The sequence below is a fragment of the Micromesistius poutassou genome (assembly GCF_964030765.1).
Source record: "Micromesistius poutassou genome assembly, chromosome: 3".
Classification (NCBI taxonomy): domain Eukaryota; kingdom Metazoa; phylum Chordata; class Actinopteri; order Gadiformes; family Gadidae; genus Micromesistius; species Micromesistius poutassou.
The window spans coordinates 726,402-741,247 of NC_140273.1; the positions used below are offsets into that span (position 1 = coordinate 726,402).

At 46.0% G+C, this 14,846-nt stretch overlaps 1 protein-coding gene and 1 non-coding gene across 2 annotated transcripts; both read left to right on the top strand.

Annotated features, from left to right (window-relative positions):
* The first annotated feature begins 459 nt into the window (after positions 1-459).
* Positions 460-5,663, top strand: LOC311340831 (uncharacterized protein). Its single transcript, XM_084465722.1, has 4 exons — positions 460-596; positions 2,864-2,961; positions 3,651-3,723; positions 5,124-5,663. The coding sequence occupies exons 1-4, from the start codon at positions 524-526 to the stop codon at positions 5,654-5,656; spliced, it is 777 nt and encodes a 258-aa protein (XP_084321848.1). The 5' UTR covers positions 460-523; the 3' UTR covers positions 5,657-5,663.
* On the top strand, positions 3,076-3,209 carry LOC311341400 (small nucleolar RNA SNORA68). Its single transcript, XR_014633333.1, has one exon. It is a non-coding gene; the product is annotated as a small nucleolar RNA SNORA68 (small nucleolar RNA).
* Positions 5,664-14,846: the final 9,183 nt, after the last annotated feature.

The following is a 14,846-nucleotide window of genomic DNA, read 5'->3' on the forward strand; positions in this document are numbered from 1 at the left end:
AAATGCAGCCGAATGTCAAATAACAGTTTAGAAATATAATCCATATTTTTGTAATTCTTAACCTTTATCTCTCCTTCAGCTATTACCCATTTATCTAACATGCAGTTCATTTAAAGTGAAATATGAATTGTATTTGACAGACATTTCTGATGTTGTGATCCGCGTTGCATGCTGTTCTCTGATTGGCTGTTTAGAGTCACAGGTGCGTCAATTGGGTGTGGAGGCAATAAGGGCACAGTTAAACAACACAAACCGAAAATACAAACAAAAATAAAACATTAACAATAAAAAACTAATTATTGCGACATACGCAAGTTTCTCCACTTGATTTTGCGTCGTTGATAAACTTTTAGTGATCATGTCTCCTGGCTTAGGGGATGGGCAGATGACGTAGGGCTGGAGGGGGGTACATATGGAGGCTTCGGTACATTGCGTTCCGTTCACTTCACCTCTCACTCAGCGAACCTCCTGCTGCCAGTGACCACGCTTCCCCTCGGCTCCACAAACTCTGAACCCAGCGAACATGTTGTGCAGGCGGGCATTGCAGCGATTCGGACCCCTGACGCAAAGGGTAGCCAATCCGACACTTAGAAATGGTGAGTAATGAATGCAAAGTGTAAAAGCTGCCGCTGTTTATTGTGATTGGTTAATTAAGCAGCGTTGTAGATGCAAATGACAATTGAGCGATGCATTTGACATTTAAAAGTCGCACATTTCGTTCACATTTGAACGATATATATTTTAAAGTAGACCGTTTGGAATTGTTGCAACGTACCATTGCTTTACGCATGTAAAATGACTGTAGGCTACAACTGAATGTAGATGTTTAGAAGTGGAGCTCCGTTTCAACACAAAGGAGGTGTGTCCTCGCGCTTTGGGAACACAGAGTTCTGCACAGAATGTTTCTAATGGCTGCATAGTTCAGTTTTATCATTGACGGTTTTCTAATGTTCTTCGGATGACTTCAATCATTTGCGTTGGGAAATTGTATAATAAGGCCTAGGGTTCCATTTAATGAGACTAATATTCTCAAGTTCAACTTCTTTTGTCTATACAATCTAGACCTCATGCAAAGTAACATTAGGGCTAATGCAAAGAAGCGGTAGCCCTAGACTATTAGAGGTGGGAGTCAATCCATGCATTGAATTTGAACATGCATTCGTAAAAAATGTCGTTTGCAGCCTACAGGGAACATGAAGTGGACGTCACTCCACGTTGCACGTTAACCTGTACCCACGCTGTCTAGAGGTCGCTGCCGATGCCCCCTGCTGTGTGCATGATCCTGCCCCCCCCCCCCCCGCTGTCTCAGAAGATGGCGTCCTGTGTGACGTAACTTCACGGCCCCTAAAGGTTCCGAACTTCTGCTCAGCTGTATGGGCGCAGTATGTCCAGCCGATAACATAACGCCAGACAAACTGCCGCCTCCAGCTCTGCTCTGGCCCTACCTCCCAGTCAATGCTCCTGCGAACCCTTCCACGTACAAACTTTTTTCGAAACAGGATTTTCTTGTGCACATATTGTTGAGGGTAATCTAATTGGTGCAGAGTATTGCACATGGTGACTGGTGGCCAAAGTGCTCATAATTGGCTGTGTGGGCAACCATTTTGGCAGCCACTTGTTTAAATTGGTTGACAAGCTTTCAAATTAGTTTTTTTGTTTTGTTTTGCTCGGCTTTAACCTTGTCTCAGGGATTAGCTGATTACCTTTTATAAATACTCTACTTGGACTTGGCTGTAGCTACACTGCTGTGTAACAGGAATTAGTACAGTAAACGCATGCTGTGGCTCTCTCGGCATCCATGACTCGTTCTTTGCATTCCTGGTGAGAGAGCAGGTGCTTTACTGGCCTGTACATTGTGTTCTGTCATGCTTTGGGTGGTAGCCTAGCCTACATAGGGGACACATGTGCTGCTAAACGCATGGAACATCCTCTAAAGACCGTCCATCTATAGTGGACTGACCTGTCAATGTGAGGCATTAAAACAATTCTTAGAGCTTCTGCTAATAAACATTATGGTCTGCACATTGCGCTTATGTACTGTACGCGCCAATTACTGCAGGTGTGGGCAGCAGGCATTGGTGTGACTGTGTGTTGACCGGTCTAGGCAAACAAGCGTGTGGGGTTTGATCTTCCAAGAGATTACACCATGGCGTGGTTGTATTTATGGCCTGCTCTCCATGCACCACTGGCAATCAGATTAATCTGATCACACGGGCTGCGTGTTGTTTCGTAGCGCAGCACACGGAACCGTGTGGGCCAGCATAAGTCGGCCAGCATGTGGGCTCACGCAGTTTCAGGTCTCAAGCATGGCGTGCTGCATGTGTCGTGCAGGAGTTGTTGGTACACAACCTGTGGAAGCCTGCCACTAATTGCTGGATAGTTCGTGTCTTTAGACGTGTGCGTCTAAAGAGCTCATATCAGGAAGTGTGCGTGTTTGTGTTTCTGCGTGTGTTTACGCGGGGTGGAGGGAGGCTATAATTGGGGACAATTCTGTGTTGTGCTTGGCTGCTCGCAAATCTTTCCATCTCCTGTGTGACCAACAAGAGAGTTGGTGTAAGAGGATTAAGGGATGGGGTCGCGTTGTCTCCGACGTGATGCACTCTCATTTTGTTATGTAAACAAAGGTCTGACCATGGGAACCGACATGTAAAGGACATGGTTCTGATGGTCTATAATCTATTGTCACATTTTTGCTTGGAAAAATACTTTTAAAAATAAATGTGTCTGTAATCGCAGACACATTTTCTTCTTCCATCCATTTTGAATCAACTGTTCACCCATGACGGAGCAGATTCTGTCAGGAATGCTAATCCTAGCAATGTGTTTATGTTCATCTAATTCGTGATCTTGTCTCTCCTCTCAGCGGTTCCAGTGCGACACATGGCCTTCGGGATCCCCGGCTCGTCCAACATGGCGTACTTTGTGATGTGTGGAGGCGGCCTCACAGCGGCCATGGTCTATGTAAGCATCACAACATCAGTTCTGCTAAAACTCAAATCCCCTAGCTGGGAGTATTGTGTGTTCTGGATACAACTTTTTCCAGCGCATGTGTAATTATGAAGAATACATTTGTATTATGCACACAAACCCAAGGTCCTGTCTCACTAGTGACGCGCTCTTAATGTGTTGTGCAAAAATCAGTCCTTGAATCTTGTCGCCTTTCTCTGATGCTGTAGTGCCGTTGAAAGTGAATCCAAGGTCCAACAAATGTGGCCTAAACACTCATAGAACGCTCTGTTCCATTTGAATCCTGTTGATCACCCTTTGACACATACATGTGCTGATAGGGCTGTCTCTACATTGGATGCATTAAAGCAATCCATTTGGCATAATGGACAGTCAAAATTAAAAAGAATACCTTGTAGGACTGTTCATCCTGGATGAGTGTCCACAATGACCTTTGTTTGATGACCTTATTTTGTAAAATGGATCTTGTTTCCTTACACCCAGGCATGTCCTGCTCCCAGTAAACAACACTCTAGGCAGGGCTGGTCCAACATGACTAGTTGATTAGCTATCTCTCTAACGCAGCCTTTGCACTAGCTTGTCTGGTGAGACTGCCTGGTTAAGTCACGAGGCAGACATTATACAGCTATAAATATCGTATTGTCTGTATGTGAGGTGTTAATAATTGTCTGTGTCCTGAACAGGCCTACAAGACAGTCAATGGAGACAGCGAGAGGTACAACGACAGACTGGCAGAGATTGCCGCCCCCAAAGAAGGTGAGTGGACTGTCAGCAATCTCCTCTTGGTTATAGTTTGGTGAGGTAAGCTTTTGTTACGTTCTGAACAAAATCTCACGAACACTTGACGCAATAATATCCAGTCTTACTTTGCATAGAACAAAAACACATTATTTAGGCAATCTCCCGTCCATGCTGCGTGCTTTATGAACCCAGATGGCAGACGGCACAAAAGCCTCTTATCAGAGATGTGTGTGTGACACAGTTGACTGAAAGAGTTTCTAACATTTCAACAAACTTATGGATGAAACCATTCCCCTAAAATGGAGTCCAACGAGGTGCTCGCCTCCCGTGCGTTGGCAGGTTAAACAGCCCACATACCGGGCTTGCTAGACTGGGCACCTTGAATAGATTAGTCTGGCCTGTCCGATCGGCTCTTCGTCAGCCATGTGTTTGTCAATGGATGCAGTCTGGGGCCGCAGGGAGACTGGCGCTGTGCCCCGACCAGCTAAGTAGTTGTGGGCCAGACGCGCTCTACATAGCTGGGAGACTGGTTAGACTGGTCAAAATTAGAGCTGAAATCCCCCTTTCACTTAACTTTGACCTTTGAGGTTGCAGAGTAGTTACTTGCATAGGTATAAGTAGATGATAGCTTTTCCATTAGGAGGGTGATCCTCAAGGTATACTTTTGACAAATTAGGAAACTGTATCAAAATGTGAAATTTGTTGTATGCTGTAATGTGACTTCAGATTCTCAAACCAGTTTTTATTTTTTTTTATTTTGACGTGTACATTTTGGTCATGCCAGAGTTCAAGCTTGTGCCTCCATTTTAATTGATGACTTCAGTTGAACATGATGGTGACTGGTTCTAGTGCTGCCTTCACTTTCAATCGCTTTTCATACTTTATTATCACACCGGCTGTTTTTATTTAGAGTCGGGTCAAGGCAAATTAGCCTCACTTAAGCTTGGGAGTTTAGTTTTAAACTGACTGTCGGTAATTATCTGAGGCTTAGTATTTGAGAGGATTATCATTTGACCTCAGTGTTTGATCCTTAGCCAATCAGTATGCTCAGTGACGACATGTTTTATGTCAAGTCAACAAAAGCAAATTTTCCTGTTCCTGATGCTAAAGCTCTTGGGCTGTTGTCAGAACAACATTCCCTAGTGTTAGTGGGACCTTTTGCTTCAGGCATAAAGTAATGCGTCTTCAATTGACTGTAGTTGGGCCTGTGCCTCTAAAGTTTGCAAAATGGATTAGAATTAGTGTCTAAGAATATAGATCGAAATCCATCGTAATTTCTAGGTACTATCAAAACTTTTGATACTTGGCTTAAACCAAGCTTGGTTTCGATTGGCTAAATAATGGGAACAAAATCAGAAGGGTGGTTTTCGGAAATGTTCCTCCTCCTCTAACCAACCCGTCTCCCCCTTCCTCAGCGGCTCCAGAGGCCGAGCCCGCACCAGTAGCTCCAGAACCCACCGTGGAGGCCGTCGCAGTAGAGGCCGTGGCTGAACCCGCCGCTGCTGCCGCCGTGGAGGAGGCAGTGCCCGCCGAGGTGGTAGCGGAGGCTCCAGCGGCCGAGGCCGTGTCGGAGACCGCCGCAGAACCAGCCCTGGAGGCCGCTGCCGTGGAGGACGTTGCCGTAGAGGCCATTCCTGAAGCAGCAGCAGCTGCTGCCGTCGAGGAGGAGGTAGCTCCGGCCGTCGAGTCCGCTGAGGCCGCGGTGGAAGACGCCGCCCCCGTCGCCGTCGCCACAGAGGCCGGTGAATCGCTCGAGGTGGAGGCCGTCGCGGAGGCAGCTCCGGCTGCGGTGGAGGTGGAGGCCGCCGCCGACCCGGCAGAGGCCGTCGCCGCCACCCCAGCGGAGAGTGAGGGTACAGTGGTGGTGGTAGCCGAGGACACCCCTAGCTCCGTTGAGGTCGCCCCGGAGGTCGAAGCTGCCGCCGCTACCTCCGTAGCAGCGGCCTAAAGCTCTGGCCTCCCCACCTCCCCCCCACCCCCTCCCACCCCCCCCCCACCCAGTAGTGCTGTAGTTAGCTGTGCTGTGTTTTCCTTAACTCTCTTCCCCCAACAAGGTGGACTGGAGGGAGAGTCCCAAGGGCAAGGGGGCGAATTGTAGTCACACCAGTCGAAATGCATACCCCGCTGCTGAGGTGGTGTCTGGTGAAAGGCCATTCCAATGCCTCGTTCTTGAACATCTTTTAAAAAGATGGTTTCAAGTTGCTGTTTAACGATACAAGTCTGTGCCTTAACTGTGGTCCAAGCACGAAGGCCTAGAACCCCCCCGGTGGTCTTTGTCGTTGTTGTGAGTGTCGTTCCTTTGCAATAGGAGTCCTAAGCCAACCCAAATGCCAGTTCCTGGTGTCCTCTGAACTGGTTCACTGGTGGGATGGCGTAAGGCTTCGTTTTAGATGATATTTCATTGTTCATAAATGTGTATTCCTGATTTAATGTTCAACTTGCAATGATTTCAACATCTGTCAGTCATTCAGTTTCAATTGAAATCACCTTTTCTAGAATGAATCACTCCAATTTGAATGACTTAATTTCATTAATCATCCAGCATCATCACCCCTCATTCTCAATCTTCATTGCATTTTTTTGTACTTGGAACTTTGACATGCGACATGCATGATGAGGAAAGAAGTTATTCAATAAAGAGTTGCAAATAATTGTTGTCTTATATTGCATTTGTTCTAAATTGGTTTGTAATCATCCATTCTGGTAACTGGAGTGTTTTCCCTCAAAATCCCAGTTTGAAGTTTTCATCAGCTCTATTAAACGTCAACCTGGGATGCAAATTGGGAATTCTGGGATGGGAAAGCCAAAATGAACAAATTATACTCCTGGATGAGTGCTTTGTGTTTCCCCTTGTTGTGCCACAACCCTCCACACAATGGCTGTAACTACTTAATATGCAGGGCCCATCATGGTATGCGTGTACACTGCATTAGGCAAATGCTTACTTGCCATACAAAAGACTACACCAACTATGACCTCCTGTTGAATAAACTGACAACAGCCATTTTAGTTCTCACACAGGCTTGCTCTGGGGTTATGTGGTTTTAATTACAGAATTGCATTCTTGAAGTCCATTAAGACATTCATATGCATCTCCAATACGTCCCCCTTCCACTGCCTCCCTCTATTTTCCCCAGCCTTTCTTCCAGGTCTGCTCACTGCTGTGAGGGCCTGGGCCGGCGGCTCTAAAGCCGAGATCGCCGCAGCTTCTGTGGCGGAGAAGAGCGCCGTGGTGGAAGTTCTCCGGCCCATTCAAGGAAACAGTCTGGTCCTGCAGGCGTCAAAAGTCGTCCTTGCAGAACAGGAGGACGTCTGTTCTCATGGGGAGGCTGCTCCTGACGTTCAGATGCCCGCCGAAGCAACTAGCGTCTCGGGAGACGCCGAAACTCCTCATGTCGAGGAGAGACACGAGGAGGCTACAGCTCCTATGGTAGAGGAGGAGGCGGCGGCGGCGACCGTGTCGGAGTCTGAAGCCCCTTTGGAGGAGGAGGAGGCTCCGGTGGGGAAGGAGTCTCAGCCAGAAGAAAGAGCGGACACCGAAGAGCCTGCTGCTGAGGAGGCCCTGGACCTCGTAGCATCCACTCAGGGGGAGGACGGAGCTCAGAGCGGGAACGCCGCCCAGGCCACCGAAGAGGAGGCCCCTAGGGAGGCGGGGCCCGATGACATGGGAGCGTCGGCAGGGGAGGCTGCGCTGATCGCGGAGGCGATGGGCCACCCGGCAGAAGAAGCAGACTCCGGATCAGATGTGGAGATTATTCCAGTTGTTGAGCCGCAGTTGACATCCGAGGCCCCGGCGAAGAAGGATGCTGGACATTGCGGATCCTGCCACGCTTCTGATAACGCCGGAGAGGGAGCGGCGCCACCTGCTGGGCTTCAAGTAGAAGTGCAGCGAGTGGTCGACGGTAACGGTGGGGAATCCATGGATTTAGCAGAGGCTAACGACGACGGAGCGTCTGCTGTGGGTGGACAACGTAAGATGAACACACAGATATGTCACACACACGTGGTTTTCTGTGATGTACATAAATGTGATGTGGATTTTCAAAGCCGTCATTTAAAAGAGGGAAATTACGGTATACGCATACTTTATAATAGGCATTTTTGGGCACCTTCATATACAGTAGGCTACATCCTGGTATATTCACATTCAGAGATGCATCCAAGTGATTGTACCACCTCAAGTCTCATCGCATCACGTCATGCTCATTAGTTATAGTGCAGTTGTAAAGAGAAAATTACATCAAAAACAAGTTGTTTGTAGGACTCAATTATAGAGATAGTGTCATCAGGATGTGCGTCATTGATTTTCAATGCTGATTTCAGTTGCAGGGGGACAAAGATTTTAATGTGAAATATTTAAGCGTGCGGAAAAATGTTTACAAATGTCTTATAAACGTCCATACCACTCATTGTCAAATGTTCAAGATCGAACGTTGCCGCTGCATTGGTTATAATATAATTGATTATCCCACTCATCCTTCTCTTGTGTTTTCCAGTGGCGGAGAGTTTGACGCTGGTGTCAGCCGAGTCGTGAGAGCATGCGGGGAGCTGATCCCCCCCTGACCGGTCCTCTGTCCATGGGTCAGGCTGCAGGATCAAACGGAGATGTGGTTATCCTCATTGCATAATTGCCTAAGTCATATTTTGGCCAAATTGTGATATCTAACAACTCTACTCTCCTAACGCTGCTGATTCACTGTGCATCATTGGCTGTATCCTAAGCCAATCAGAGTGCTTTTTACATTTCATAATCACTATCTGCCCAAGTCATCTATATTTCAGTGGTTCTCATATGGGGGTACAGTACCCCTAGTGGTACTTTGTAGTACTGCAGGGGCTACTCAGAAATGAATTAAAAAAAGGTAACATTTTTTTTTTTTTTTTAATCAGGAAAATGGTTGAAATGTTAACAAGGAGAATTTAAAATCCGTGAAAAAGAAAGCGCATCCAGAAACACCAAAATGTCGTCAGATTCTGGAAGAATATATTTGAATGATTCACCTCTGCACGCTCTGACCCTTCCCTGGCGCTTGGCTTCTTTTGTGGGGAGAAATTAACTGCCAAATATAACGCACATACATTATTTATGTTCATTTAACTTTTTTCTTAGAGGTGCATGGTACACTAGTAAAAAAAAGTTTGAAAACCACTGCTCTATTTGATTTTGCCTATTTGACGGTAAATACGAGCTGAACCTTAAAATATGACAGTGGAAATTATGACTATGAGGCTAACGATATGCAGTTTAATGGTGATTCTTATGTTGTATTATCCTTACTTTCCTCATGCTGTCTCTGTTGAGTTGATGGGAGAGCATCTTGTTATGGTCGTAGTAGCCTATACGTGCTTCAACATATGTTGACACATATTTTTGTGATCGATTGAATATTGTATAATGCCGTTTATTTTCAAAAGTAGACATTGGTTTCATTAGGTTCGTTGGTGAAAATGTTATTTGTATTCATATTTTAAGAAATTAGAAATTGAAGGTAATATATATCTAGATTTATTATATAAATACAATGTATAGGCCTATATCCAAATATATGTTAATTATTGTATTATTTATTATTATACATTTGTTTTTTGATAATATTAGATTGTGCAATATGTCTATAATAGTTTGGAGGTCACATATATTTGTGTTGAATAATATAGGCCTACTTTATATATAGGATGATATGAGAATGATGATGATGAGGATGAGGAATTTCAATGCTAATGAGGTCATCTTAACTTCTTTGGATTGAGGTCTATAGGCCTATGGCCTATATTTTTGTAAATGTTTTGGGACGGTTTAATAAACAATACCATTGTCAAATTAAATGTGAGATATTATAAAGTGAACTCATTTAATCTTTCATACAGATGACAAGATCTCAAGGGCAGACCTACGTAGAATCAATTTAATATATTTTAAGGATATGATATGAAAGGTTTATGAAGCCAGCCTGTTCTAGCATTTCACTGCGTTTCTTGTAGCTATATGTGACCAATAGAACTCTTGAATCTTGTTTACTGGGCGGTCGACATAAATGGATCAAAGAAACGCGAAAGGACACACAAAGACACAAAGGTTAAGGAATTGCATCCTAGATGCGTAGATGTCGTTTTCAATTGGTGGACTATCGATTGACAAACAATAAAGCCATTACCATGACTCCAACCACAAAGTCATTTACATTCAGGGCATTTAGCAGACTATGTTATCCAAAGCGACATACTGAAGTGCATTTGTCAGAAGAATTTAGATGAACGTGTCCATCATTTTCCATACATGTCCACTGGGGACAACGGGAATCAATTATGGAAATATAGCAGGAAACTATATTACAAAGGAACGTCTAGGCTAAGACGCGCTAGAGACGTGGGGGCGGCCCGGGGGAGTGTGTGTGTGTGTGTGTGTGTGTGTGTGTGTGTGTGTGTGTGTGTGTGTGTGTGTGTGTGTGGGGGGGGGGGGGGGGGGTAGGCCTACTATAATAAAGACCTTATAATGACTTGTGCGTGGTGACGTCACGACCGTCGCTCTCCGTCTCCAGGATGAGCGTGTCCCTGATCACTGATCGCGGCTGTGACCTGGATCGATCTATCATGCAGAGGACCTCCTCCTCCTCCCCCGCCTCAAACGTTCACACTTCACATGCTGAGGGGGTTAGTAGTGATGCCGTTTCAACCACAGCCTTCCTCCTCGTTGTTGTAAAGTCCTCCCAGGGAACTCCCTAGGTAGGAGGTGATGTCGCGGTCTTTATACACCCGGAGATCACACCCGGGTGGATGATTCGATTCCCGGTAGCTAGGCTAGCTCCTGACAGCTCAAGGGTTGATCCTCGACGAACTCGGAGATTAAAAGTTTGCAGCGCTATGATGAGACTCCAGAGTAAAGGGGATTTTCAAAGTAAAAGGCGAGGGTGAGTTCACGCACCGCTACATCAGTTCACCCCGTCACCAGCTCCGTTTGTTCTGCTTGTTATATAATATATCGATAATGTATCGATCCCTGCCCTGGTACAGCTTACTGGGCTGTTCATGTCTCCAGTCACCCACTGGATGTCAGGGTTCCCAACCCCCGGTCCGCGGACCAGACCCGGGCCGTGGACCGGTAGAACCAGGCCTTGAAATATTTCCAGATAAAACCCAAATAAAATAAATAATAATAATAATTTGTGTTTGCACTACTTTTGTGTTTATTCTCAGCTGTATATAAGTCTCAGCTGACTTTTCTTGTGTTTCTCTTATAAATTGTATCATTTACTTGAAAACAGCCTTTGTTTAAACTATCGGTCCTCCAAATCTTTTCATGAATATGCAGATCCTTGGCAAAAAAAAGGTTGGGAACCCCCAGGTTTAAACTCTAGGTCGTCTGGGTCCATGCGGTGAGCGATGTGTTTGCTCTGTATGTTGACCCAGAGATCTGTAGGCCTGGTTTATTTATTTATTACTGTGTCACAGTGTCCCCCAACTTTCAGTACGACTCATCGTACTTGCTACCGATCGTTTGACCTGATGTCCAAAGTGTTTAATATAATGTGTTTTAAAGACGTCATGTTCCACACGTTCCTTGTGCTGGACCCATGCAGTCAGACCTTTTATGCGGCTATAATGGACCTTTGATGTTCAAGCGGAACTGACAAACCAGTCTGGACACAGTGAAGTGACACTTTGTAGAAGCCAAGCCAATATAAAACGGTGACTGAGCTGTACAAACGTATTTTCAGAAGTCCAATCCAATGACCATGAATGTTGTTGTTAAAGTGCTTGAAGCTATGCTGACACACATGACAGAGTCTTCTTGTGGGGGCGATGTTTGGTACAGAGTAAGCCCGGCATTTTGCCATTCAAAACCATGCCTGAGCATGACTGAATCTCACTGTGAGGCCTTTGTTGCTGTATTTTTCTTGGCTGACCCTTTGCTATATTGCACATTTGTTTGTGTGCTTACAAGCTAGTACTTGGGATGGAAAGGGTGTGTGTGTGTGTGTGTGTGTGTGGGGGGGGGGGGTCTGACACACACACAGTAGTGTGTTTGTGTGAGTGTGAGTCACACTCATCTTTTTATTAGATGCTGGATGCTAGCATTTCAGTGGTTAAACAATACACAGTTTTATTAGCGATGGCAGCTAGCTTTTTATAGTAGCCTAACTTGCAAGTGAAATTGAGCAGTGAGCAGTGAATCTTTATGTATGTTAATATCCTGGTGGCTGTAATGTTGGTTGTTTCATTACTATTGGTCGAGCCAAATTGTAGGGCGGGACTTGCAACAGCCCTCAGTCTCTAGAAACAAAAGCTCTGTTGTCAAATGAACATGTGATTTGGTGTGGGTGTGGGTGTGTTCTTGTGCACACACACACACACACACACACACACACACACACACACACACACACACACACACACACACACACACACTTAGTGTCATGTGATCCGAGGGCAGGGCTAGAGCTGAGAAGTGCTGAGTTGCTCTGTGAGGTTCCTTACACCGCATGGAGTGAGTGGGCAGACAGAGCTCAGTCAGGCATCAAGGCTGGAGGATAGATAGTGCTGGAGGACGGACGGACACACCGACACACAGACAGACAGACCGATAGCTACAGAAAGGTCTGAGGAAATGTGTGAGGGTTGCTGCACGCCTCAAACGAGGGACATCCTTTTACAAAGAGAAGGAAAGATCAGCGTCGGCATGGAGATGAAAAGGATTTCCTCCACGCCCCGCACTCTCACACAGTCTCTCTCTCTCTGCCATGGTTTTTATGGGATGTATTTTCTGCTGGAGGACTGGCCACCGAACACGGCCTCGACTCAGTCTCTGTCTCCCGAGGAAGCGTGGCCTCGTTGGGGAAAGTTTGCTCGTCCGTGACATGATTTGGCAGTTTCCAGTGTGGTCATGAGACTCTGTGACTCACACACACACACACACACACACACTCTCGGAGAGCAACAACATCCACCATCCTGCCCTGCCGTCCGCCCTCCTTCACCCCCCCGGTAAGAGACAGGGTCTTCAGGTCTTCTTATCGGGCTCGTCGATCCGGCCTCACAGCCACACCATTCAAGGCTTTGAGTTTACTGCTTGATGAGGACGTTTGACATAGTTACCAGCGACTGTGTCGCGTGAAGTGATACTGAGGTGCAAGGGTCACACACACACGGGGGTGAGTTTCACTCCTTGTTCCTTCTTATCCATCGGTTGTTGTTAAGTTAGCCGTTGGCCTGGTTAGCCCAAACGTGGGCGTTTGCGTTCCACCGGTTCCTACAGTGGTGTGTGTGTGTGTGTGTGTGGGCAGCCCTGTCGCCAGGCTGGTTCGACCTGTTTGCGTGCATCTGAAAACACACAGGTATTTAAAGTTCACACTCTTTATCACGCACGCGTATGTTCGGGATTACCTCGTTGCTGTGCGCTCCTTTTGCTGAGTGCTTATTTGGTATAGATGGTGGGTTAGGGAAACACAAGGACAAGTCATATCGCTACAAAAACATTTGTAGAGATATGCACGACAAAGCAAACGTCTGTGTCTGTCTGTCTGTCTTCCTTCCTTCCTTCCATCTTTTACTGAGTGCTTATTTGTGCAAGATATAGATGGGGGTTAAAGAAATGCGAGGACAATAATAAACATTTGTTAAGAGGGACCACAAAGCAGACATTAGCATGTCTGTGTCTGTCTGTCTGTCAGTCTGTCTGTTCCTTTGGAGCAGGCTCCATTGTGATGCATTCTCTGAGACATCTCGGGAACAACGACACAAGTGCCTTCTTTGTCGTAGTGCCACGTCTGCTGTTTGCAATCGGTTGGCACAATGTTGACACCTGACTTCATACCACACACACACACACACACACACACACACACACACACACACACACACACACACACACACACACACACACACACACACACACACACACACACACACAATGTGAATATGGATGTCTGATCGTAGTCTTAAAACAACCTAACCTGTTGGACCTGGATTCCCAAATGTCCGATAAACAAAAGAGTAAAATGACAGTATTCAATATTGGTGGTAAAGAGAGAGCTTTCATATTGTATCTATAACTAATATATTAATATATTATATAATTGTGGTTGCGTACTTTGTCGAGATTATTTTGATGTTTCTCTGGATTTGTCGCCTGTGAATATATTCTTTCCCTGAAGCTGCTGCCACTTTACAACCAGCCAACAGTCAGTTTTATGTCCACTCACTCTCCGCACCCCTTTCTGCTGGGAAGGGAGTGCTCTGGTTAGTCACCATGTTTGGGTAGCTTTGCTATTAACATGATGCTATGCTATCATTTCATTTTGCTCAATGCAGTTGGGCAAATATAGGCCAAAACATGTAGAGAAACGCCTTGTGCACAGTTGATAAAAACACACACACAAAAAGCCCTCTTCCTATTAAAAGCGTGTACAGTTCAATAGATCTGTGGCGTCTGATGTGTGGGACTAAATAATTAAACGGAGGGGCTATTCTGGAAGCGATCCTCCTCTCGCGCAGAGGAGGAAAGACAGACTCAGCCTGACACATAAATTAACCAGCGTTCAGAATTACAGAGTGGGACTCGACCCCACACCCACCCATGGCCGTGCTGTGCTTGTGTGATCGACTCCCTCATGCGCAGGTTTTTGTCTCGTTCTCAAATTTGTTTCAGCGGTCTAACCTCCCCTGCTCATAGCTCCCATTTCTGGCCACCTATTGTCCGCCTAAACAGCCCAGAGCAGGTCACATGTATTTCCTGTGCCACTGTTGTCATGGTTCCTACCCTTTCCTCTAGTTATAGTTTCGTTGGACCTGTGTGTGTGCCTGCTATTAATTCATATCGGGGGGCATCTGTTGTTGGTAGGCTGGTTGATGGTTGATCTATCTGGTTTCCTGTTAGTCACTCATCTTGCCATTTTGGCAGACGCACACTTCCTGTAGAGGGGGAGAGGCGGCTGGGACCTTGAGGGAGAGGGCCAGAGATAGGCGGGGTGGAATGTCAGCTTCTGTGCTTCAAGGAAAGGTTTCTCTGTCCCACTTACGAATAAGGAGGGGTGTGAGTCTTTTGTGGTCTCGCTGTTGTTCACGGGGTCATGAGTCTTGTTTCAAGAAGAGAAAGGAAGAAAAGGTCTGGCAAATTAGGGCATGAAAGCCGACTAAAGTGT